The 21,936-nt window shown below is 32.8% G+C and overlaps 4 protein-coding genes and 1 long non-coding RNA gene across 7 annotated transcripts; all 5 read left to right on the top strand.

Annotated features, from left to right (window-relative positions):
- The first annotated feature begins 1,884 nt into the window (after positions 1 to 1,884).
- Positions 1,885 to 3,895, top strand: LOC106372758. Its single transcript, XR_001274794.3, has 3 exons — positions 1,885 to 2,091; positions 2,242 to 2,329; positions 2,703 to 3,895. It is a non-coding gene; the product is annotated as an uncharacterized LOC106372758 (long non-coding RNA).
- Positions 3,896 to 6,712: 2,817 nt separating this feature from the next.
- LOC106410429 lies at positions 6,713 to 9,608 on the top strand. 2 transcript variants are annotated; one of them, XM_013850954.3, is made up of 9 exons: positions 6,713 to 7,087; positions 7,303 to 7,408; positions 7,482 to 7,659; positions 8,060 to 8,198; positions 8,291 to 8,408; positions 8,499 to 8,673; positions 8,751 to 8,813; positions 8,891 to 9,072; positions 9,151 to 9,608. In XM_013850954.3, the coding sequence occupies exons 1-9, from the start codon at positions 6,825 to 6,827 to the stop codon at positions 9,274 to 9,276; spliced, it is 1,350 nt and encodes a 449-aa protein (XP_013706408.1). In that variant the 5' UTR covers positions 6,713 to 6,824; the 3' UTR covers positions 9,277 to 9,608. The 2 variants fall into 2 exon arrangements, with proteins under 2 accessions (XP_013706408.1, XP_022555919.1); XM_022700198.2 differs by having other exon boundaries at positions 6,733 to 7,087; positions 7,482 to 7,644.
- Positions 9,609 to 11,717: 2,109 nt separating this feature from the next.
- On the top strand, positions 11,718 to 14,175 carry LOC106356666 (spidroin-2-like). The gene is made up of 3 exons (XM_013796406.3): positions 11,718 to 12,560; positions 12,746 to 12,921; positions 13,088 to 14,175. The coding sequence occupies exon 3, from the start codon at positions 13,189 to 13,191 to the stop codon at positions 13,834 to 13,836; it is 648 nt and encodes a 215-aa protein (XP_013651860.2). The 5' UTR covers positions 11,718 to 12,560; positions 12,746 to 12,921; positions 13,088 to 13,188; the 3' UTR covers positions 13,837 to 14,175.
- A 1,178-nt stretch (positions 14,176 to 15,353) lies between these two features.
- LOC106356677 (bromodomain-containing protein DDB_G0280777) lies at positions 15,354 to 17,463 on the top strand. Of its 2 annotated transcripts, XM_022698345.2 has the most exons (4): positions 15,354 to 15,395; positions 15,525 to 15,642; positions 15,889 to 16,073; positions 16,233 to 17,463. In XM_022698345.2, the coding sequence occupies exons 2-4, from the start codon at positions 15,605 to 15,607 to the stop codon at positions 16,742 to 16,744; spliced, it is 735 nt and encodes a 244-aa protein (XP_022554066.1). In that variant the 5' UTR covers positions 15,354 to 15,395; positions 15,525 to 15,604; the 3' UTR covers positions 16,745 to 17,463. The 2 variants fall into 2 exon arrangements, with proteins under 2 accessions (XP_022554066.1, XP_013651871.2); XM_013796417.3 differs by lacking the exon at positions 15,354 to 15,395 and having other exon boundaries at positions 15,419 to 15,642.
- A 33-nt stretch (positions 17,464 to 17,496) lies between these two features.
- Positions 17,497 to 20,533, top strand: LOC106372759 (la-related protein 6C). Its single transcript, XM_013813044.3, has 10 exons — positions 17,497 to 18,059; positions 18,517 to 18,598; positions 18,707 to 18,801; positions 18,883 to 18,954; positions 19,049 to 19,128; positions 19,216 to 19,294; positions 19,377 to 19,424; positions 19,497 to 19,565; positions 19,668 to 19,790; positions 19,869 to 20,533. The coding sequence occupies exons 1-10, from the start codon at positions 17,634 to 17,636 to the stop codon at positions 20,127 to 20,129; spliced, it is 1,335 nt and encodes a 444-aa protein (XP_013668498.1). The 5' UTR covers positions 17,497 to 17,633; the 3' UTR covers positions 20,130 to 20,533.
- Positions 20,534 to 21,936: the final 1,403 nt, after the last annotated feature.

Genomic DNA, 21,936 nt, shown 5'->3' with positions numbered 1-21,936 from the left:
CAGATTACTTTTATTCGTAGACAATTATGGTTTTTTTTGAAAGAGTCAGATTTTTTTTACTAAAACTATTACATATAAAAGTATGAGTTATTCTTCTTCAACAACCACTAGAATTTCATTATTTTAAATTCGATATCTTTTTAAAAAGAAAACAAAATATTGTCAAGTTATATTATATTTTTAAAATAAAAAAATAAAAAAATAGTAGTTACAGAAAATAAAATATTAAAAAAATATTTTTTACGTCGTTAGCAAAATACTAAACCCTAAATCCTAATCTCTAAACTCTAAATACGAAACCCTAAACCCTTGGGTAAACCCTAAACCCTTGGATAAATAATAAAATCTAAATCAAAAACACTAAACAATAAAATCCTAAATCCTAAACCCTAAACACTCGAGTGTATTAGTGTTTAGTGTTTTCGGTTTAGAGTTTATTATTTATCTAAGGGTTTAGAATTTACCCAAGGGTTTAAGTTTTAAGATTTATGGTTTATGGATTAGGATTTAAGGTTTAGTTTTTTTCCTGACGATGTTAAATTTTTTTTCGTAATTATTACTTTTGTTTATTTATTTTTTTTTATCTTTTTATTTTAAAAACATAATATAACTTGACAATATTTTGTTTCCTTTTATAAAAGATATCAAATTTGAAATAATGAAATCCTATTGGTTGGTAAACCTAGATGTTCACCCTAGGAGTGAACCAAAGAATAAGTCTAAAAGTATTAGTAAAACTATTTCTTTTAGTCGTCAACAAACTCATTTCTTTCAATTCCAACACCACATCAAATGGAAAAGCCCAAACATAATTTATATATTGATCTCTATATCAGACGTTACATCTACAATTATATAACATGTATATATTTGTTATAATGACTTTCACATTTCAAATATATATAGATTAAAAGTTATAAATTCTATTTAAATAAACTCACTCTGCGCAGGGCACGGAAGATCACCTAGAAGCTGATATTATATGTATTTTATGGGATATGTGACATTCATGTTATGCATGGACAATATAAACTCAATTATATTGTAAAATCAAAACTTTGTATATAAAAAAGTTAAACCTAATCTTGAGTGATTGCAAAATAAAATCAAAAAGGAATGACATAATAAATTTCTTTGAATCCCTTAACTTTTGCAACAAATTTTTTTTATTACGAAATTAACATAAATGGTGATAAACATTAAATTTGGAAATTTATTTAATTATTTCCGGTTAAGTTTGAAGTCAAATATCATTTAATATGGACTTCTTTTAAATATGGAGATTTGTTGATAGGGCCTTTGTCAATTTACAATCTATCGGTTCGAATTTCCCGAGATTTGAGTCACTCGATTCAGCTTCCAATCTTCTTAGGTATTGTGATTGAGTTTAGTTCACAAAATATGGATATCTCAAGTGACTAAGAGTTAACCCAAACCATGTATTTTGACTCATAATGGATATTAAAGTTTAATAATTGGTCTCTTTTACAATTTCGAGTCCTAATCAGTCCACTAAATTATAAAATTCATATTATTTGCTTTTTTAACCCCATATTATTTACTTCAATTTATTTTTATTCTTCTACAATTTTTATGTACTCCAGAACCAATATAATTTTAATAAAATATAACACTATTTTTTTCTGGACAACTAAAATATAACAATATAACTTCGATATTTTAGTCTATTCATCCCGCGCAAGGCGCGGGTATCACCTAGTCTTTATATATAAAGAAGGATTTGCTTCTCTCCCAGCGTGTCCAGCTCAGATGCCACGTCACAAATTCGATTCGCGAACGTTTGACACGTGTCACACTTTAATGAAACGCATAGTTTCATAATTCGTCTTCCTCTAGGCCTCCGTTTGGGCTTCGTAATACGCTTTGAATTTAAGGCCCAAAGACCATCGAATTTGGTAGGAACCCTAATCCGGGTTGGAGCGCATCTTCATGTTCTTCGCTTCTCTCATCGGCGGAAGGGACGATTCGGATTTCTGTAACGCTATGTGTTGTGATTTTCCGTCTTAAATCCTCTTAATTCGCAAGCCCACTCCAAGACCTTTCGATTGCGTTGTTCGTCGGCAAAATCGTGTATAAATATCTCTCTTATGCTAATCGCGATATCCACTTCTCTCTTCTACACATCTCATTCATATTCATATCTATATGCTCATCTATGTTAATGGCTAACTCGCGTGTTTTTTTCCGATCTGAAATCTGGGCGGTGCTCATCCGTTGTAGAGGCCAGACTGCTTCGATTCTGGGAGGTTAGGAATGTTAAGCGTGGTGGGAGCTTAAGTGGATGGATTTGCTCATGGTGGATGTTAACGTGAGTGGTTTTTTCTGTTCTCTTTTTGTACCAATCGTTCTGGTTTCATATCAACAGTCGTACCATTATTATTCCTCTGTGAGCTCTAGGCTGTTTATGTGGTTGATATTGTTCCGGTAAACCTGATCGTGTCCTACTTTTCAAATTTCCTTAGTTTTTTTTTTGTTGTTAGAAAAAAATAAAATCTTGCTGGTCTGATCTATTATTCTCTGCGGACTGTAACGTGATTGTTAATTTATAAATAGATTTTGGTTTAGTATTGATCTGGTTGTTTGGTAAAGATTTTGGTTTCCTGTTATGTAGAGTCGGTACTGATAATCTGTTGAAATTTACACCGTTGATTCGCACTGATAGATTCCTAACTATGTTTCAGGCAACCATGATGCAAGTGACGATCAGTTCAAGCCATCTCCTACAATACCGGGAGAGACTCATTGCCGGAACAATGTTTTCCATGTCCGTTGATGTCTCTAGATGTGCACAGAGCTTCCGGCTCACGAGTCTTCTCTGTTGATCAGGTTCAACGAGAACACCATTTTCGAGGAGATAACTGATCCATATCCCCCTTGCCCGAGGAAGCATTTCGGTTTCGTAACCATTCTGAGATGATTGGTTTAGCCAATACAAACATTCAATTGCCAGGTATATTGCTCCCAAATGACACGTACCTCTTATATTGTTGAACTTCTGTGTGTAAAGAGTATGGTCTGTTTATATATGTAAGAAAGTGATATATATCTCATACTTTATGTAGACGTCATAGGTGAAATACTTGGTGTGAAAAGCATCAGTTTAGTCTAAAGACATACAGCCATTGAGTTATTGACCTTTCTTACACTTACTGAAAACATGGTTTACAAATTATACTCTGTTTATAGACGCTATCCTCTGTTTTGCAATTTACATTTCGTAGACCAACGACTCTGTCGTCTAATAAAGTAAACCAACTCCCGGTTTGATGAAACCATCATAAAGACACAAACCCAAAGTCTACTAAACGTTTACATACACATAGCCCAAATCACATATTGTACGTGCTTCAAATACTTTAATATATCGGTGGAATTAACCATACTACCTTATTGATACAACAATAAAAATATATATGTTTTAAATGAAATTTTATTCAACAATAAAATAGTTTTAGTTAAAATGAATAAGTTGTTTTTTAATATCGCATAAATTATTAGTTTAAAAGAAAATATGGAAAAACAAATTAATACATGAAACAAAAATATAACTAAGAGAAAGTAACTTTGCTTTACTAACTCTAATTCTAAATTAAAAAACCTATGTGACTTACTGCTGTATTTAAACAAAAAAAAACATCAAAAGAAAGTAAATAATTTTATTTATAAAATTTTATTACAATTAGACAAATTTATAATTTGTAAAATGAAGAATAAAGTACATAGATAAAATTGTTGTAAAACAATTATGAACCTTATTTTCATTTTAAATTAAAATTAAAATAAAATTTAACATATTAATAAATTACGATGCCTATGTATTTATTCATCAACTCCTCTGAATCAGTTTCATATTTTCCCCCCATAACTGGTACGTTACATAACAAATAAAAATAATAGTAATAATATTAATAATGAACATAAAGTAACTAATTACTACATCCATAATATTGCTAGGTGGAAAAAAAAAAACCCCGCTACTTCTGACAGAAAATTATATATATATATATATAATTAATTTATACAATATAGTTTCAGAATCTCATATATGTATTCCAAAAAAAAACATATCAAAGAGCAATATCAACTATCCCTAATATCAAGCATTCAAACGATAAATATGCAAACAGAATCTACGCAATTAATGCTGATTGCAACGTACCATGCAACTCAAAAACTCATTGCGGTATAAAGTTATACCTAATACCTACTGCACACGTATACCATAACCCTGAAGCACACTATATTGAAGGTATAAATCAATATTTCTTCCATACCAACCCAAGCAAAGCACTAGATTATCTACGACAGTCAGTTCAAGGAAAACATGATAAGGAATGGAAACTTGAATCAGGGGAAAAAGATTTTAGACACCCTAAAATGGGAACAAACGTTAACTACATCCAACAGCTGCTGGAGAAAGATCAAAAAAATACTCAGTGATTACAAAATTACTCTGGAGGACATGTATCTAACCAACATGGACAGGCTCAAACCCCCAAGAAGCTGCGATCTCCACAAAAAAAAAAAACATCTGTGCAAGAAATGTACTACTTTTTAAGAGTTCAGATGTTTGTGGATTATATTGCTTATTGATAGCAAATTATATTATTATATTCTTTTCTTTTCTTTTCGAGACATGAGCCAGTTATTATTTGTGTTCAGAGTTCAATAATTCCAATTTTTGTGTATCTACCGAATACTTATCAAATAAAAACAAATCTCGAAAAATATATCAAATTCGAATATATATGCCTTCCTCAAACAAATGTAAAAATATGAAACAACCAATGTTTATTATACATATACTTTATATGTTGAAATTCTCTTATAATCTACGTCCCGTCCGTAGGCCGAGCCGAGTCAAACGATATACATTCCTCAATCATCACATACAGATAACGGTGCATGCTCTGGTGGAAATATATCGGGGTTTGCTACTACATAATTATTCTATTTTTTTAAAAAAAAATTACTTCGGATGTCTTTACAATCTAAGAAAATAGTGATACTGAAATTTTCGTAGACAGAATCTTTTTCCAATAATTTGTCAGTCCTAGTATCCATAAAATCCATTACCTGGAATCTAAACCAAACTGGAATAAAAAAAAAGGATTTTTAAAATTAAAATCTCCAACTAAATTTGTTTTGGGTAAAAACCATCAAACTAGTGTTTTTAAAACCGGACCGGCTAGCGAACCGGAAATTTTTTGGGTCATGGATCATTGTGGTTCGACCGGGTCTGAACCGGATTCGATCGGATTTACTTCGATTAAACTAAATTTAATGATATTTTATAAATAATATGCATATTTTAAAAAAATAGATCATATCAAATAAAATGTTTAAATGGTCATAATTTGTAGAATAACTTAAAATAACAATTAAAATCTAAAATCAATATGAAAAGCACATTTAAACTTTATTCGCAGATCTTCATCACCTTTTAAAAAAAATTATATACACATTAGGTAAAAATTATTTTTTGAAATACAAAATTTCAGAAATGAAAATGTTTGAATTATCTAGTCTTCAAAACAAGTGATCATGAAAAAAAAATTTAAAAAAGAGAGAAGTAGACAAAAACAATATCTTGACGTGAATATTAAACTTTGTGAATCTTGTAATATATGAGTTGTATAGATGACAAAATAAAAAGACGAGAGATGATACTTTATTAATCTTTGATAAATCCTATTTTTATTTTAAAAAGAAGAAAAATTAATTGTTTCATTAACAAAATTTTGTCTTATATACGAACCGGGTTTTGGCCGGTTCATTGGGTCGTCGGTTCCCGGGTTTTTGACGGTTTGATAGGGATTTTTAACTGGTTCGATTTTAGTTGGGTTTTAGCATTAACCCAATCCGGATTTTTTTCGGTTCATGGTTCAACCCGGTCCGACCGCCGGTTCGGTCCGGGTTTAAAAACACTGCATCAAACTAAGTATTTAACAAAAAAATTCCAAACTAACTTTATTTAATGAAATAAACCCCACCATGTCATAATTATCATTACTACCGGTAAATCTTTAGTTTATGGGTTTCTACATTAAATAAACATAGTCGAGAGGTTTTAGTAGGAATGTTCAATATGGTAAAACCGAACCGTACCGAACCGTACCGAACCTCAACGAATTTAAGATTTTATCAAAATCTCTTAGGTCCAAATAGATTTTTTTTTTGGTAACTTAAGTCCAAATGAAATTCTTTAGTTCCCTTCTCTCTTTTTCTTCACATTTCTTGTGTTGGCAAATAAGTATTGAGCTCAATCTCCATAAGGGTCTTGTCTTGACTTTACAGCTTCCCGTAAGTGTTTTCTTTTAACTTAACTTTACGAGTAGTTGAATCAAACGTTGTATTTTCTAAAGATAATAAAATTGTCGTAACCTTATTGCAAATCTCACGATTATAGATAGACATGTGGTCCACTCTTCTTGCGGTAGATATGATTCATCTTCACGAGAAGTTATTCATGAACAATTTTTCATAAAAGAAATCTCTTTACTTGTACGGTGCTTATCTTTTATGAGTGATGAAAAACTTGTAGAAGATCAAAAATATCCAAACCATCCCCAAATAGTCATTAACCATGGTTATATCGTGACTAGTCTTTAATTACGTACGAGAAAGCGAAGGATCAAAACGACGCCGTTATGAAACCGAAGCGAATTCCGAAAACACCCTCTCGCTGGTTTTTCAGTTCCACCTCAAGAATCGTTTTCCCTTACATCAGCCGCTTCCTTTTGTGCTTTCTTCAGAGCCAAAAAAAAAAAAAAATCCAATTTTCTCGCTAACCGCAAACAAAAATGGTTTCAGACTCGGACCTCGTGACTCGACTCCGAGAGATTCTCAGTAGCTCCGACCTCGAGACGACGACTCCGGCGACCGTACGTCGTCAACTGGAGGCGGATTTCGGCGTCGAGTTGACGGATAAGAAGGCGTTTATAAGGGATCAAATCGATGCTTTCCTCGAGAGCAATGGCGGAGGTGAAGAAAACCCAGTTAGCCCTAAGGCTGAAGAAGATGCCGATGAAATGACCAAAGACGGCGATGAAGAGAAGGAAGAAAGGTAATCTCTTTTTTTGTTACTGATTGTAATCTCTGAGTTCTTGTATGAATGAATCAAACCAATCAAAATGTTTTTTTCTGACAGATTCTTAATTAAATGATCAATTGTTGAATAGAGAGATAGGTTTAACTGAGTTAATAATGTCTGTTTAGAATTGAGTTCAAAGGGATTAAGGAAAAGAGATTAGCTTTGTTTTTGTGTTAATGTGTGAATAGGCCAGTAAAGGCTAAGAAACGAGGGGGTGGTGGGTTTGCCAAAGTATGTCAGCTTTCTCCTCAGCTTGAGAAGTTTATTGGAACCTCTCAGTTAGCTCGCACTGAGGTAACTGTCTGTCATCTTCTTGTACGATGGTTCAGATATGTTTTTGTTGGCCAAAGTTTTATTCTTTTTTTAGGTTGTGAAGAAAATGTGGGCTTATATTAAAGAGAAAGACTTGCAAGACCCAAAGGATAGAAGGAAGATACTGTGTGACGAGTCGCTGCATTCCTTGTTCCATGTTAAGGCCATTAACATGTTTCAGATGAACAAGGCATTAGCCAAGCATATTTGGCCCTTAGGTGATGGAGGAGATGGTACTTTCTTTGTTATGTTATTCATTTTTTATATCATTTTAACTTAACTTGGGGTAGTGTAGTGTTTGTGGTAATCACAGAGCTCTGTTTTAGACTCTCTTCCCTGACTTCTTTAAGGACTCTCAAAGCTTCTGGTACACTCACATTAGAGTGAATGGTGTCCACATTCTTCCTCTTTAGTTAGCCATTGATCTTAGATAGCTAAACAGAGCTTGGCTGGCTAATTAGTTTCATGTGACTGAAACCAAGTACTTTGCTGTAGAGATTAATCAATCATGTTTAATTGTGTGGAAATCTAAGAGTCAGCAGGTCGATTTAATACTTTTGTTTTTTTAGTTAGGGGGAACTATTTGTATTATCCACTGGGAGACTAAGTACAGTGAAACGCTTATTTTCTCAGGGTGTGTAACCAGTGTGAAAGAAGAAGAAGATGAAGGTGATGCTTCAGAGGAAAGAGACGAGAAGGGGGACAAAACCGAAGAAATGGAAGAGGATGATGAAGAGGAAGTCAGGAATTTGCGTAAACGCAAGAGAAAGAAGTTAGCTTTCTATCTCCCTCTCACTTCTTGTATTGTTCAGCTAGTTAATCGCCACCTTGATGCCCATAAACTAAGTTTACTCTATCAAATAGGCCAGCCAAGTCCGAGGAGAAACCTAAGAGAAAAGGAGGTGGTGGGTTTGCTAAAGTTTGCAGCCTCTCGCCAGAGCTTCAGGCTTTCACTGGGATGACGAAATTAGCCAGGACAGAGGTACCTACATGTCTCACTCGAGTGAATCAGCTTCTACTTCGTCCCTTGCTCCTTTTCTTTGACATTGTGTCTGGTGAATGGTTGTTTCAGGTTGTGAAAATGCTTTGGAAGTACATAAAAGAGAACAATCTGCAAGATCCCAAGGATGGACGCACAATCATCTGCGACGAATCATTGCGATCTCTGTTCCCTCTTGAGTCCATCAATATGTTTCAAATGAATAAACATCTAACCAAGCACATATGGCCTTTAGAGGATAATGCAGGTACTTTGATCACTGATGATACCTTCTTACATGGCTTTTGAACTGTATTCTAATCTGTTTCTTCGTCTCTGGTCTAGGAGAATCAGGTGGCTCTAGCTCTCCGAAAAATGGAAAGCTAAAAATGGAAACAGAGGACGGAGGTAAGAAAACTAAATGAATTTCAATTTGTCCCTTTTTTGTACATCAAGGTTTAAACAGAGTATGTACATTCGTTTAGACACAGAGAGTGATGAACTAAACGAGAATGATGAAAAGCCAAAGAAGGAAGGGTGTGGTCTTCTTGCTCCCCTTCCACTCTCAGATGCTCTTATCAAGTTCTTGGGTGATGGAGAAAGCTCGTTGTCAAGGGCAGATGTGGTGAAGAGATTGTGGGAGTACATAGAACAGAATGATCTTCAGGTTTGCTATTTCCTCTCTGAACTGGTTGTTATTTTACTTACTGCTTCCTTTACACTTTTTTTTATTTCATGAACTTAGGATCCTTCTGACAAGAAGAGAATCATATGCGATGAGAAGCTGAAAGAACTCTTTGAAGTTGATTCGTTCGAAGACATATCAGTCTCAAAACTCCTGACCAGCCACTACATCAAGATCGAACAATGACTATGAAGCCTCTTTCAAAAGCGGATGGTTTCCTGGGGAGAGTTTTATTCGGAACAGTAGAGGTCGGTTCAGGACTTTAAACACGGCAAAGCCATAGTCAAAAGACTAAAAAGGTATTGCATTGCATTTTAAGACTTGGAAGCATGTGTTTTCTGAATTTGCTTGCAAGTGCATCCTTTTGAAGCGATCTCAAATGTTGTCTTTTCGGTATATAGTGACAAAACTAGAACGGATATGTTTTGAGACCAAACTAATTGTTTTAGTCATTTCCTTTTTTATTATTGTAGACAATAAAAGCACCAAAAACAGGAATCACATCACTTTTGTCTTAATGATACAAAGCCGTCTCTGCATTTTCTTAGTGCATTTGGTTTTGCTTGCATCTGCTAAGAGCATCTCTAAAAAAACTCTATATTATGAGTTTTGCAAACTCTATATTTGAAGTTTCAATGTGTTTTTTTCCAAAAGCAAAACTTCAAATTTAACTTTAAAATTATTTGTAATTTACACTATGATTTTTATATTTATCATAATTAATATAAATCCATAAAACTTTTATAGATAACTAGCACATATATAAAAATATTATAGTAATATTAATTAATAAAATCTTATATTAAAATATAAAATTATAAATATAAATACATAATTAAATATTAAACTACAAGCAAAATAACATATTATTACATAAAATTATTTTTTTAATGCTTTATTTTGGTACACAAAATTTGTTTGGAAAATATTTTAGAAGTTCCGGAGAAAATTTAGTAGTCTATTAGTGTTGTTGTAATATTTAAATTTGTGTAATAATTATGTCTTCATGTATCTTCTTAAAAAAAAATTATATTAAGTTTCTTTTGTAATATTCTTGTTGTCTAATTCTACTTTTAAAATATTATAAATCTTATTTTAATTTTTTTTTAAAAAATTATGTTTAAAAATTAAATTTATAAAAATAAATTTAAAATATTTAAAATATACAAAATTTTAAAAAAAAATTAAAACAATGAATGAGAAAATACTTAAGAAACGTAAATGTGAGATATCTCTATTATTAAAAGAGAAGTACCCATTAAAAAATACCCCTAAGTTTTCTAACTTATTTACACTTCCATGCCACTGATAATTAAATTAAACTACCTATTTTAATGTTTGTCTTTTCCAGTTAAATTAATGAGTTTTTCTTAATCAAATTTTAACTTAATGTCATTAAATAAACCTACATGTTTTAATGCTTGTCTTTTCCAGTTAAATTAATGAGTTTTCTTTAATCAAATTTAAACTTAATGTCATTAAATGAACTTAAAATACATCATATTTAACGTAGCTTATTACGTACGAGTACGACCCAATAATGAACTTGAATTTTATTTTTACGAAAACGTGAATCACTTGACTTATGTAATATTTAAAATATATTAACTACAATATAACAAATGCATATAACCTACCTATACTTTAGTTTGAAATGATCATGTTCAAGTTTTATATAGTCAACTTACATCATGCATCGATCGATGTACAATATTTAAACCACCTATAGTTTTCGTTTTCTTTTTCTTTATAGGATGTATCAACCAACCAATCATCCCATTGATTTTCTAAGCTTCATAAAAAAAACAAATCAATAAATACAAACTCAAAATCCAATATCTTCTATTAATCAAAACAGAATATCTTCAATGTCGTATTTTTAATGTACCTATTAAATATAGAAACTGTAACCATAATTACACTAATTATAAGAATATATTTGATTCCAACCAATTGATCTATTACTTCGGTAATTGATTTGCTTGCAGAAGAGGAAACAATAAATTTATAATTTATAAGAATATAAAGATATAGAGATTCCAACCAAATGTCTATATTTGCGTATGATTTTCGCGTAATAAGCTTCAAATTGAACATTGAAAAAGATAGAGAGATTTTTTTAATCTTTTACCGACACAAACTTAAACAAAACGAAGAGTTAAATGTATTTTTTTTGTTACACTTCCCGGAAAAAAATGGTTACAACATGGGCTTTCATAATATGGTCTTTTAACATATTAATGTTATGGACATTTAATAATTATTTTGACGAAAAACAAAGACTATAAATAATTTATTATTAATAAAATTATGAAATTATTTACAATTTGATGACTAATTCATCACCCTTTTTTATATGTTAGATTTTTTCATAGAAGTTTAAAAATCATTTTATTTTCTTTAAACATGTATAACTAATTTATAATCTTTAATGCCATACTAAGTCATAATATAATATTTCTTCATATTTTACATTAATAACCATTGTTTTTATATATCGTCTACAATTCTCTAATTACGTCTATTTGTTCAATTTTTTATATGATATCGAATATTCATCGTAAATAGATGGTTTAAGATGCCAAAAAAATTATTTACTTGGTGAATATAATACATCAAATATTACAAATACATTATTTAGTTAAATAAATAACCAAAAACCGAAAATTCAAACCCGCACACTAGTAATTAATTATAAAGATCTAAATTTGAAGTTTTGAAGTTCCTTTTTGAATAGCAAAATATTCTATATTTGAAGTTATAGAGTTTCTTTCGGAGATGATCTCACGGGGATTTGTCCTTTGAAGCTGATATAAAATATGCTTAGCGGTTGGTTAACGAACTCTCACCAGCCTATCAAAGCACAGTCATAGCCTTCTTGTTTAAGATCCATTATATAGTAAAAGTGTTCTATGTAAGGTAAGGATTAGTTTTCATCAAATCTTTCAAAGAATTAACGATGACATATGATATTGAATCTACTATAAACAAGAAATCATAATGGCTTTCTTCTATAATATTCTGCAGTGCAAAGACTAGCGGATCTATAACTTCCTCATTCACTAAAGAGTTTTAAAACATAATTACACCAAATGGTCCACAAGAATGTTTTTTTTTTGACCAATCGACAAGAATGTTGTTCGCGAGTTTAGAAGCTTTTGTACAATATAATTAACTCATTGAATACATATATATCTTCATTTTGTCAAAAATGGTAAACTATTTATGATTCGATTCGTTTTTCCAAGGGTTGAGATTTGATTAGGTTAAAAAAGGAAATAATATATATAATAATAAAAAGGAAATAATAATAATACTCCTATAAAATACGAGTACCTACGGTTGAAATGAAACACACGGTGGATGAAAATTAGGGTTTGCTTAGAGAGAGAAGAGGAAGAAAAGGCGTAGAGGAGCTAGAGACTTATTCAAACGATGAGCACTTACACAGCATCATCAGCATCACACACGTATTCTCTCTTCATTTCCCTCTTTTTACCTAATTGTTAGTATTAATCTTTTTTTTTATTCATGATGGTAGACTTGGATTTTTCACCAAGTCGATCACATCTAGTGGATTTATGCGTCTGAGTAATATCAAATAACTTGTACAACATCATTTAATCTAACCTCCAAAATGCTTTCTCATATATAGTTCTCCCATGCCCCCGACGAGTGATCCATTGAAGTTGTTCATGGAACACATTGAAAAAACTCAAATACTTTCTAGTAAATACGTCAAGATCCACGCAAATCTTGTCTCTCTCAAGGAGGAGAAGAGTAAGATCATTGATCTCGACCTTCCTACCTCCAAATAATTCTTGGATCATGGTAATATATATTCAATTTTTTTTGTCCAACTAATATGTATGGATCCTCATCATCAATCGATCATTTTATATAAATTATATGTTTTTAAAAATAGTCTAATGGCTTGAGAAGAAAAATAACTATATATTACTGATCTGTTTTTTTTTCTTTGTTTGTTTAAATATAGCTATCAAGACTCTTGAGGTGTAACATGATTTAGTTTTAGAAAAAATAAAGAATAGACTGAATCAAACCGGAATTACCAATGTTGACGTGTTGCCGGAAGAGATGATAAGAGTCTTTCAGAACCCAAGCCTCAACCAGAATAACACTGTGCCACAAGCGCCACGGGTACCGATGCAAAGTCAACAAGGGTTTGTGCAACAAGGGTTGGGGAAACAAGGCTTGGGACAACAAGGATTGGGACAACAAGGACTGAGACAACAAGGACTGAGACAACAAGGACTGGGACAACAAGGACTGGGACAACAAGCGTTGGGGCAACAAGGACTGAGACAACAAGGACTGGGGCAACAAGCGTTGGGGCAACAGGCGTTGGGGCAACAAGCGTTGGGGCAACAAGCGTTGGGGCAACAGGCGTTGGGGCAACAGGCGTTGGGGCAACAGGCGTTGGGGCAACAGGCGTTAGGGCAACAAGGATTAGGACAACAAGGATTGGGACAACAAGGATTGGGACAACAAGGATTGGGACAACAAGCGTTGGGGCAACAAGCGTTGGGGCAACAAGCGTTGGGGCAACAAGCGTTGGGGCAACAAGCGTTGGGGCAACAAGCGTTGGGGCAACAAGGGTTGGGGCAACAAGGGTTGGGACAACAAGGGTTGGGGCAACAACAACCACAAGGATTTCAACAACCACAAATTAACCTAAGCCATTTGCAACAACAACCGCGAGGATTTCAGCTGCACAAATGTTGAAATTTCAGCTGCAACAACAAATGATGAAACAAAATCATATGCAACAACAACAAGTATTAATGCAATTACAAATGATGAAACCAAGTCAAGTGCCACAATATCAAGAATTACTGCAGCAAGTAGGGCAACAAGTATTCGGTCAACACGATGAGGAGAAACGTCCTTTGTAGTTTGGTTTCTTTCATGATGAGGAGAAAACAAGTACTATTTTTTTTAAGGCAACGAGGATTACTGCAACAAGTTATTTTGTTCTCTTTCATTTACTCTTATGTTTTACATGTTTTGATATTTAATTAAAACTCTTTCTATTCCAGTTGAAAAAAGTTATTTTTTGGTTTTAACCTGATTCGAACCTTATTACAACTCTTATGCGTTATCTGATTTTGCTTGCAAGTGCATCCTTTTGAAGTTATCTCAAATGTTTTCTTTTTGGTATATAGTGGCAAAGCTAGAACTACGGAGGGGTTCCTTATGAGCTATGCTTTTCAGGCTTTGGTTCACAGTATTTGGAGAGAGCGAAATGCACGAAGACATGGTGAGCAGCCAAAGGATGAGACTGAAGATATCCAAGTTTGTAGATAAGTTGATTCGACTGAAGCTTTTGACAGTTAAAGGGATGGGGAAAGAATATCTAGAGAAAGGGCTGAGTGCTTGGTTTGGTACAAGAATAACATGAGGTAAGGAAGTTAGTCTTTTCATGTTTTGAGTTATAGAAAAAGTAGTTTCTTTGTTTGTTTTTGCTCTGCTTGTGCGTTGTACATACAAAAACAGTAGCACTTGATGTAACAAAGTTTTTGATTGAATAAAATTTTACATTCATATTCAAAAAAAGAAGACGACAAAACTAGAATGGATATGTACTGAGACCCCAAACTAATTGTTTAAATCATTTCCCTTTTTATTATTGTAGTACCGAAAACAAGAATCTCATCACTTTTTGCGGTAATGATACCAAACAAAACGTTGTTGTAGAGACGTTTCTGTATTTTCGAAGTACAGTTAATCATATTTTTTTTTTGAACTTTACAGTTAATCATATATTAAGATACGAAAAGCTTGGTTTACAAGGGTTTGCCATTTAAGCTGATATAAAATATGGTTACCGGTTGGTTAACGAACTCTCATCAGCCTATCAATGCACAGTCATAGACTCATAGCCTTTTACAAAGCTTATAGTCAAATCTTTACAAAGAATTTTACCTATAAACAAGAAATCTAATGATTATTGTTCTAAAATTATTCTGCCATGCATGTAGAGGACCTATATGTCGTCTTAAGAGTTTTTTTTGTACACTATATATTTTAATTCACTGGATACATATATTTTCTTTTTGTCAACAACTAAATAATTTATGATTCGATTCTTCAAGAAATAGCTCCCCACCCAAAGCTGCGAAGTCATCAACATTCAAGGTTGAGACGGAAAAAAGGAAATAATTTAATAACAATAAAAATAATAATACTTCTTCTATACTATATATACTAGTACTAGGGTTGAAAGAAAGAATAAAAGCAAGACGGGATCAAATTTAGGGTTTTCTTAGAGAAAAGCTTATAAGGTTTTTTTCTAAACTCGGATAACTTTAACGATGAATACTTGCACAGGGCCATCATCATCAAAGACGTATGCTCTCTTTCTTGCCTTGTGTTTACCTAATTGTTTTTTTCTTTTGAATATGTAAACATAGACGACCTAACTAGGCCCATAGCGGCCAAAATTATCCGAGAACGTTCTTATCAATCGGAGATTGAAGACTTAGTATCAACGATGAACACTTGCACATCACCATCACCATCATCAAACACGTATTCTCTTTTCCTTTCCCTCTTTTTACCTATTTGTTATGATTTTTGTTGTTAAATATGTAAACATTGACCACCTAGCTAGGCCTCTTATTCACCAATCAATAAAAAAAATATACTTGGATTTAAACCAAGTCGATCAGATCTATAGTCATCCAGGAGTTTGAAATCATGATGTATGCGTCCAATTAATATCATATAATTTGTACAAAATCATTTAATCTAACCTCTGAGCATTCTAATATATAGTGCTCCCATGCCACCACCAACGAGTAATCCATTGAAGTTGTTCGTGGAAGACATTGAAAAATCTCAAACGTTAACACTTTATGAAAAATACGTCAAGATCCAAATGTATCTTGTCTCTCTCAAGGAGGAGATGAGTAAGATCAAGGATCTCGGACTTCCTAACTCCAAACGAATCCTAGATCATGGTAATATTCATTTTTCGTCTAATTCACAATATATCGATCATCATGATCGATTGATCATTCTATATAAATTATATTTTGAATTATTCTAATGATTTGAGAAGTAAAATAACTATATATAACTTACCCGTTTCCTTTTTGTTTTTCTTTGTTTCTTGATAGCTATCAAGACTCTTGAGGTGGAACATAACAGTGTTTCAGAAAAACTAAAGAATGTTACGAATCAAACAGGAGTTACAAATGTGGGCGTATTTCCGGAAGAGATGATAAGGGTCTCTCAGAAGCCAAGCCCAAACCCAACTAACACTGTGCTACAAGCACCACAAATATCGATGCAAAGTCAACAAGGAACATGGCATCGCGGATTAGGGCAACAAGGATCACTGCAAACAATAATGCAACAGCAAAGGTATCAAATGTTACAGCTACGTCAAGCAAGGCGACAGCAAGAGCAACAGCAGCAAGGGTTACTGCAACCACAAGTTATGAAACCAAGTCAACTGCAACAGCAAATGATACAACAACAACAGCAAATAAGGCAAGCGCAAATGCAACAGCTACTGCAACCACAAATTATGAAACTGAACCCAACAATAAATGAACAAAGTCAACTGCAACAACATCGAGAATTACTGCAACAATTAGGGCAACAAGTATTCGGGCAACAAGAATGAGGGACAAGGTATAGTTTGGGTTTTTAAAATTTTTAATTTTCTATTAAGTGCCTTTTGAAAATGTCCTTATGAGTATCCTATTGGATGATACTTGTCTGTGAGACTCATTAAAAGAGAGAGAGAGAGAGAGAGAGAGCTATTAGAATTGCTTTTTTTTTTTTTTTTTTCATTTACTCTTAAGTTTTTCTATGTTTTGATATTCACCATGTTTGTGATTCGAAACTCACCATCTTTCAGTCATCAGAAACATAAAATAGGACATTTCATTTACTTTTTGCTGATTAACTTGAGAGGTTAGTAATTTTAATTAACACTAGGAAACTAAAAGAAGTTTGAACTAATTAAGTACCAACTGGTTGGTGGTTAATGGTATTGAGAATGTGTATTTAAATCACTAGAAAACTAAAGTTGGGTAGATAACAATATCATTTAAGCTGTTTATAGTCTTTAAAAGATGTTTACACTAGAAATATGATTTTTTCAAATTTTGACAGGTCTGTGATTGAGCAGTTTTTCTTTCATTTTTTATGGATTGCAAATCTATCAATTAAATAATGACATCTAATAATATAGTTTATGTTCCTAATCTCTTTTAGGAAGAGAGAACTAAAAGTTCTAAAACAGTTTGAAAGAAATAGTAAAAATACAAAGTCAAAGCTAGAAGCTAGTTTTTCTCGTTACAAATCCATAATTTGCGCGAAAAGCCAAGGGCTTCAAAAAAAAATCTTTGTTTTATAACTATTAGAGGAAGTAGTGAGAAAAAAACTAGAGAAGAAGAAATCAAATCCACAAACAACAAAAAAAAAATATTAATTTTGTTAGATTGAAAAAATATAAACACCAAAAAAATATAAATTTTGTTAAGAGAGTTTTGCATAGTGAGTGGAAAATGGCGCAGATGCACCGAGAAGATGTTGAATCCGTCACGGCGGATAAGAAAGTCTCAGACGGAGGAGGAGGAGGAGGAGGCGGCGGATCTTCCGGCACTCAGGCGTCCTCGTTCAAATTCAACGCTGAAGCACCAGAGTTCGTACCACAATCGCGTGCCGCCGTACCTACACCGCAGGTTTCTCCGATCTCCGGTTACTTTTATCCTTGCTTTCACTACAGCGACGGAGGAGGGACGGCGGTCGGTTCTCAGGCGTCGGATTGGTTCTTCGTCGGAGAAGGAGATCCTGCTCAGCATCCACACGTTCACGATCCGGCGGCTGCGTTTTACGTTCCGAGCCCGGCGGTTCAGTTTCCGGTGAATCAGAACTCTTCTCCTTCTTCTTCGTTGCTCTCTGATGATCTCCGCCTTAAGATCGTCAAACAGGTTAACACTTCTTTTATTTCCCGCGTTATTGTTTTTTTAATTGCAAATGTTTTTTTTTATTTTTGTGTTATTTAAAAAAAATGAAATTTATGTGTTAAAAGTATCATTTTCAATTTTTATATGTGTAAGTGTTTAAATTGATCATAAATTTGTCAAATATATGCAGTGAAACTTGATGTTTTGATGTCAAATCTATTCAATGTTCGGATTATAGGAAAAAAAATGTCAATATAAATTATCAATATCTTTTCACATGTGTATTATGTTTTATCTCGTTTTATAATGTGAGATAATAATTATGTCATTAGATCATATTTACAGAAAATTAAAAAAAAAAATTGTGTTGATTAATTGGTGTAGCTGCACATAATGATAGATGTATCAAATAAGATTAAACCGACGCTGGTTCAGCCTTTCAATTCAATTTCTTGAAACTAACTATGGTTTCAAAGTATAGGTTGAGTACCAGTTCACGGATATGAGTCTCTTAGCTAATGAGTCCATCTCAAAGCACATGAACAAAGACCCTGAAGGTTATGGTAAGCCTTCAGTTTTCTGAAACAACTTGTAAATATATATATATATATATTCAAAACGTAGTTTTGTTTTGTTTTTACATTCATATGTCTGTCTCTATTTAAAATCAGTGCCAATATCTTACATTGCTTCCACCAAGAAGATCAAGGCTTTAACGAGTAACCACCACTTAGTTTCATTGGCTCTGCGCTCCTCCTCTAAGCTTGTAAGCTTCTTTCTAGATACCAACATGCTAATCATAAGATCTTGAGTATATATATACTGAGAGATTTGTTAACAAATGAAGGTTGTGAGTGAAGACAACAAGAAAGTTAAGCGTAAAGTTCCATTTACTGATAGAGACAGAGAGGATTTGCAGGTAACTAACTACCATGAAAGCCTTCATTATATTTATAATCAACTATATATATATACATATTAACTACTTCTTGTTTCTGTTTATTGCTCTTCAGGGCCGGACCGTTGTTGCAGAGAATCTACCAGATGATCACTCCTACCAGAACCTTGAGAAGATCTTTGGAGTTGTTGGAAAGTAAGAAACACTCTACTTCATATACTTTCACTTAAACAACATGGCTTTTTTTTTTCTAACCAAACAACAAGTAAGAATTTGTTTCAGCGTTAAAGCGATTAGAATCTGTCATCCTCCAGAATCAAACTCCTCTCGTCCAAAAGGAGATTTCTTGATGAGCAACAAAGTAAGTACCAAAACTTGCTTCTAATAATTTCCTCTGTTTCTTGAGCTTTTCATGGACTTAAAAGATTGTTTTTAATCCAAAGATTCACGCACTGATCGAGTATGACCACACTGTTGTCGCGGACAAAGCTGTGAGTGAATCTTTTCTTTCACAGTTCATCCAAAACTCAGTGAAGTAGTTTCTAAGATGTGATGCATACCAGGTGGAGAAGCTGAACGATGAAAGAAACTGGAGGAAAGGACTTCGTGTGAGGCTGCTTCTTAGATGCTCGGTAAATCCATTACACTTATAATGTTTTATTAACCAACATATATATCTCGTAAGTAACTCAAAAAACCTCTGAGATTAAGTTGCATTAATTTGTATTTTACAGCCCAAATCAGTTCTCAAGCACAGAAGAAACTTTGATGGCATCCTCATAGATGATGAGAGTCCTTATGAATCAGGAGAAGACTCTCCACGTCTCCATTTAACCGAGCATCAGCTTGATAACGAGGTTAGTGTTGCTTAATCCCCTTCAAATTAAACCTTTCCTTTTAAGGAAAAAAAATATATTTCTTGGTGTGCACGTTAGGGTGATGAGAACACTCTTGGAGGACTGTGGGGAAAAGGGAGAGGAAAAGGAAGAGGACGGTCTCCAAGAAGCTATGTGGTAGGAGGAGGAGAACGTAGCTTCGGTATTGGGATGGGACTCAGCCTTGGCCCAATGTCACCGAGTCTAGGTTTACACGGATCTTCGTCTCCAAAAACAGCAACAAAAGGACCAAGGATGCCTGATGGAACAAGAGGCTTCACCATGGGACGTGGCAAACCTGTCAATCTCAGTCTTATCTAACAATCTCTACGTGAACGACTACTACTATTTATTATTATCTAACAATCTTTAACCAAATAATACACGTGGGTTGGTTTCTTGAGATATGGCTTCACAGAAGCAAGGACATGAGTTTGGGATGATGAGGTAACTACATAGTGTTTGGACTAATTAAGAAGGCATGGTGAAGTTTTTTGAGTGTTTTTTTTTTTCTTTTTGCATTTCGTTTATAATTTGGGCAATTTCTTTTGTATGTTTTGATTTATTTATTTTTCGTGTGAGATTAACTGAATAATGAAGGGTTTATAGCACAAGGACTGCAACCCTGTTGTGTAATCATTCTCACCTATTTATTTTGACTATGTAACTCGAATATTGGTTGTAGAAAACGAATCACTGTTGTCATTAAATGAAAGACGAATGATCAATAAATATGAACTAAATCAAACACGAAACACCAATAACCAGCGTTAGTCTATACAGATGTACTAAAATGGGAAGATGAACATAAAAATACGCAACTTCTAAGATCTTGTAATATTCGGTAATCAAATCAAGAGTTAGTGAGAATAAACTAGAGATGTGGACCAGTTAATTCTTCTTGAAGATGCTGATCGATCTAATAAGCATTTGAAAATTGAAATACATCCTGTCCAGATACAATGAAGTTGTTGGGTTACATTACATATATCAACTTCTTTGAAGAAAAAGAGCAGATATGTACATACAATCAATTAGTGATACATATATTTGTTAAGTTATCTTGATTTTGAGAGCGAAGTTATTTGACTACAGTTAGCTAGAGATAGATTTTCAAATCAATATTCTTCGCTGACTATTTGGTATTTACTAACTAGAGAAGATAGATTAGGAAAAAAGATAACTATATATGTAAATCCATGCAGGGACTAGGGACTATGATTCATGGTTGATAGATAATCTTTAGTAAATTATCTACAAAATTACAAACTTGTTATATACCGCCAACCACATGCTAGCAATCGTTCTGAAATTGTTACAGTGGACCACTTTTTGTTTCCATTATATATATTTTTTAAACTACTTATGTGATGATAGCCCTTAACCCATAAGCAAATTAAACGCATGTAGCTTTTTCAAAACTTAGCTTGGGATGTTATTGTTGTTTGCGAGTTTCGAATTCCGTTTTTGGGCCTATTTCTTAAAAGATACGACCCAACAACTATATATATTGTCAAATATCTAACACAAAGTTGAAAAATGCTATATACTCCCTCTGCTCCTTATAGATCCATTTTTTAGAAAAAAAAATTGTTTAAAAAAGATACATTTTTTACATTTTCAAAGCATTAATTAATGAAAAAAATGTACTTTTCAAAAAATACAATTGTGTTTAATAAAATTTCATTGGTTAAAAGTTATTGAAAATAGCTAATTAAGGAAAACAATGTATTGGAAAATACAATTTTAAATGTTTTCTTAATAAGTATGAAAAAACTATAACATGGATCTTTTAGGAACGGAGGGAGTATATAAATATAAAAATTATATTTACATAATCTCTTTGGATCATCTAGATGTGTACTCCCTCTATTTTTCTAGTAATGATTTTTTTTCAATCTTTCACTACATTCTTTTCTGAATCTCACTTTCCACATATATTAAGAAAATAAATAAAATTTGAATACATGCATCATTTTGTATGATTAACTAATTTAAATAAATTGTATCAATAATAATTCCATAAATTTAGTGATTTTAAATTGATAAACAATATGTTGAAAACTTATAAATATTTTTAAACAGTTTTTTATTTTATTTTCTGGAAACAGAATGATTAGTATTTATT

Source organism: Brassica napus, chromosome C5, assembly GCF_020379485.1.
Source record: "Brassica napus cultivar Da-Ae chromosome C5, Da-Ae, whole genome shotgun sequence".
Classification (NCBI taxonomy): domain Eukaryota; kingdom Viridiplantae; phylum Streptophyta; class Magnoliopsida; order Brassicales; family Brassicaceae; genus Brassica; species Brassica napus.
Note: the sequence above shows the minus strand (reverse complement) of the source record. Positions and strands in the feature narration are given on the sequence as shown.

Excerpts from the sequence above, each read along its gene's own strand:
- LOC106410429 (XM_013850954.3), top strand. The coding sequence starts at position 6,825 with ATGGTTTCAGACTCGGACCTCGTGACTCGACTCCGAGAGATTCTCAGT. Across the intron at positions 8,814-8,890 it reads AATGGAAACAGAGGACGGAG|ACACAGAGAGTGATGAACTA; the intron begins GTAAGAAAACTA and ends ACATTCGTTTAG. Across the intron at positions 9,073-9,150 it reads TAGAACAGAATGATCTTCAG|GATCCTTCTGACAAGAAGAG; the intron begins GTTTGCTATTTC and ends TCATGAACTTAG.
- LOC106372759 (XM_013813044.3), top strand. The coding sequence starts at position 17,634 with ATGGCGCAGATGCACCGAGAAGATGTTGAATCCGTCACGGCGGATAAG. Across the intron at positions 18,802-18,882 it reads TGCGCTCCTCCTCTAAGCTT|GTTGTGAGTGAAGACAACAA; the intron begins GTAAGCTTCTTT and ends TAACAAATGAAG. Across the intron at positions 19,791-19,868 it reads AGCATCAGCTTGATAACGAG|GGTGATGAGAACACTCTTGG; the intron begins GTTAGTGTTGCT and ends TGTGCACGTTAG.
- LOC106356666 (XM_013796406.3), top strand. The coding sequence starts at position 13,189 with ATGATAAGAGTCTTTCAGAACCCAAGCCTCAACCAGAATAACACTGTG.
- LOC106356677 (XM_022698345.2), top strand. The coding sequence starts at position 15,605 with ATGAACACTTGCACATCACCATCACCATCATCAAACAC. Across the intron at positions 15,643-15,888 it reads CCATCACCATCATCAAACAC|TGCTCCCATGCCACCACCAA; the intron begins GTATTCTCTTTT and ends TCTAATATATAG. Across the intron at positions 16,074-16,232 it reads CAAACGAATCCTAGATCATG|CTATCAAGACTCTTGAGGTG; the intron begins GTAATATTCATT and ends GTTTCTTGATAG.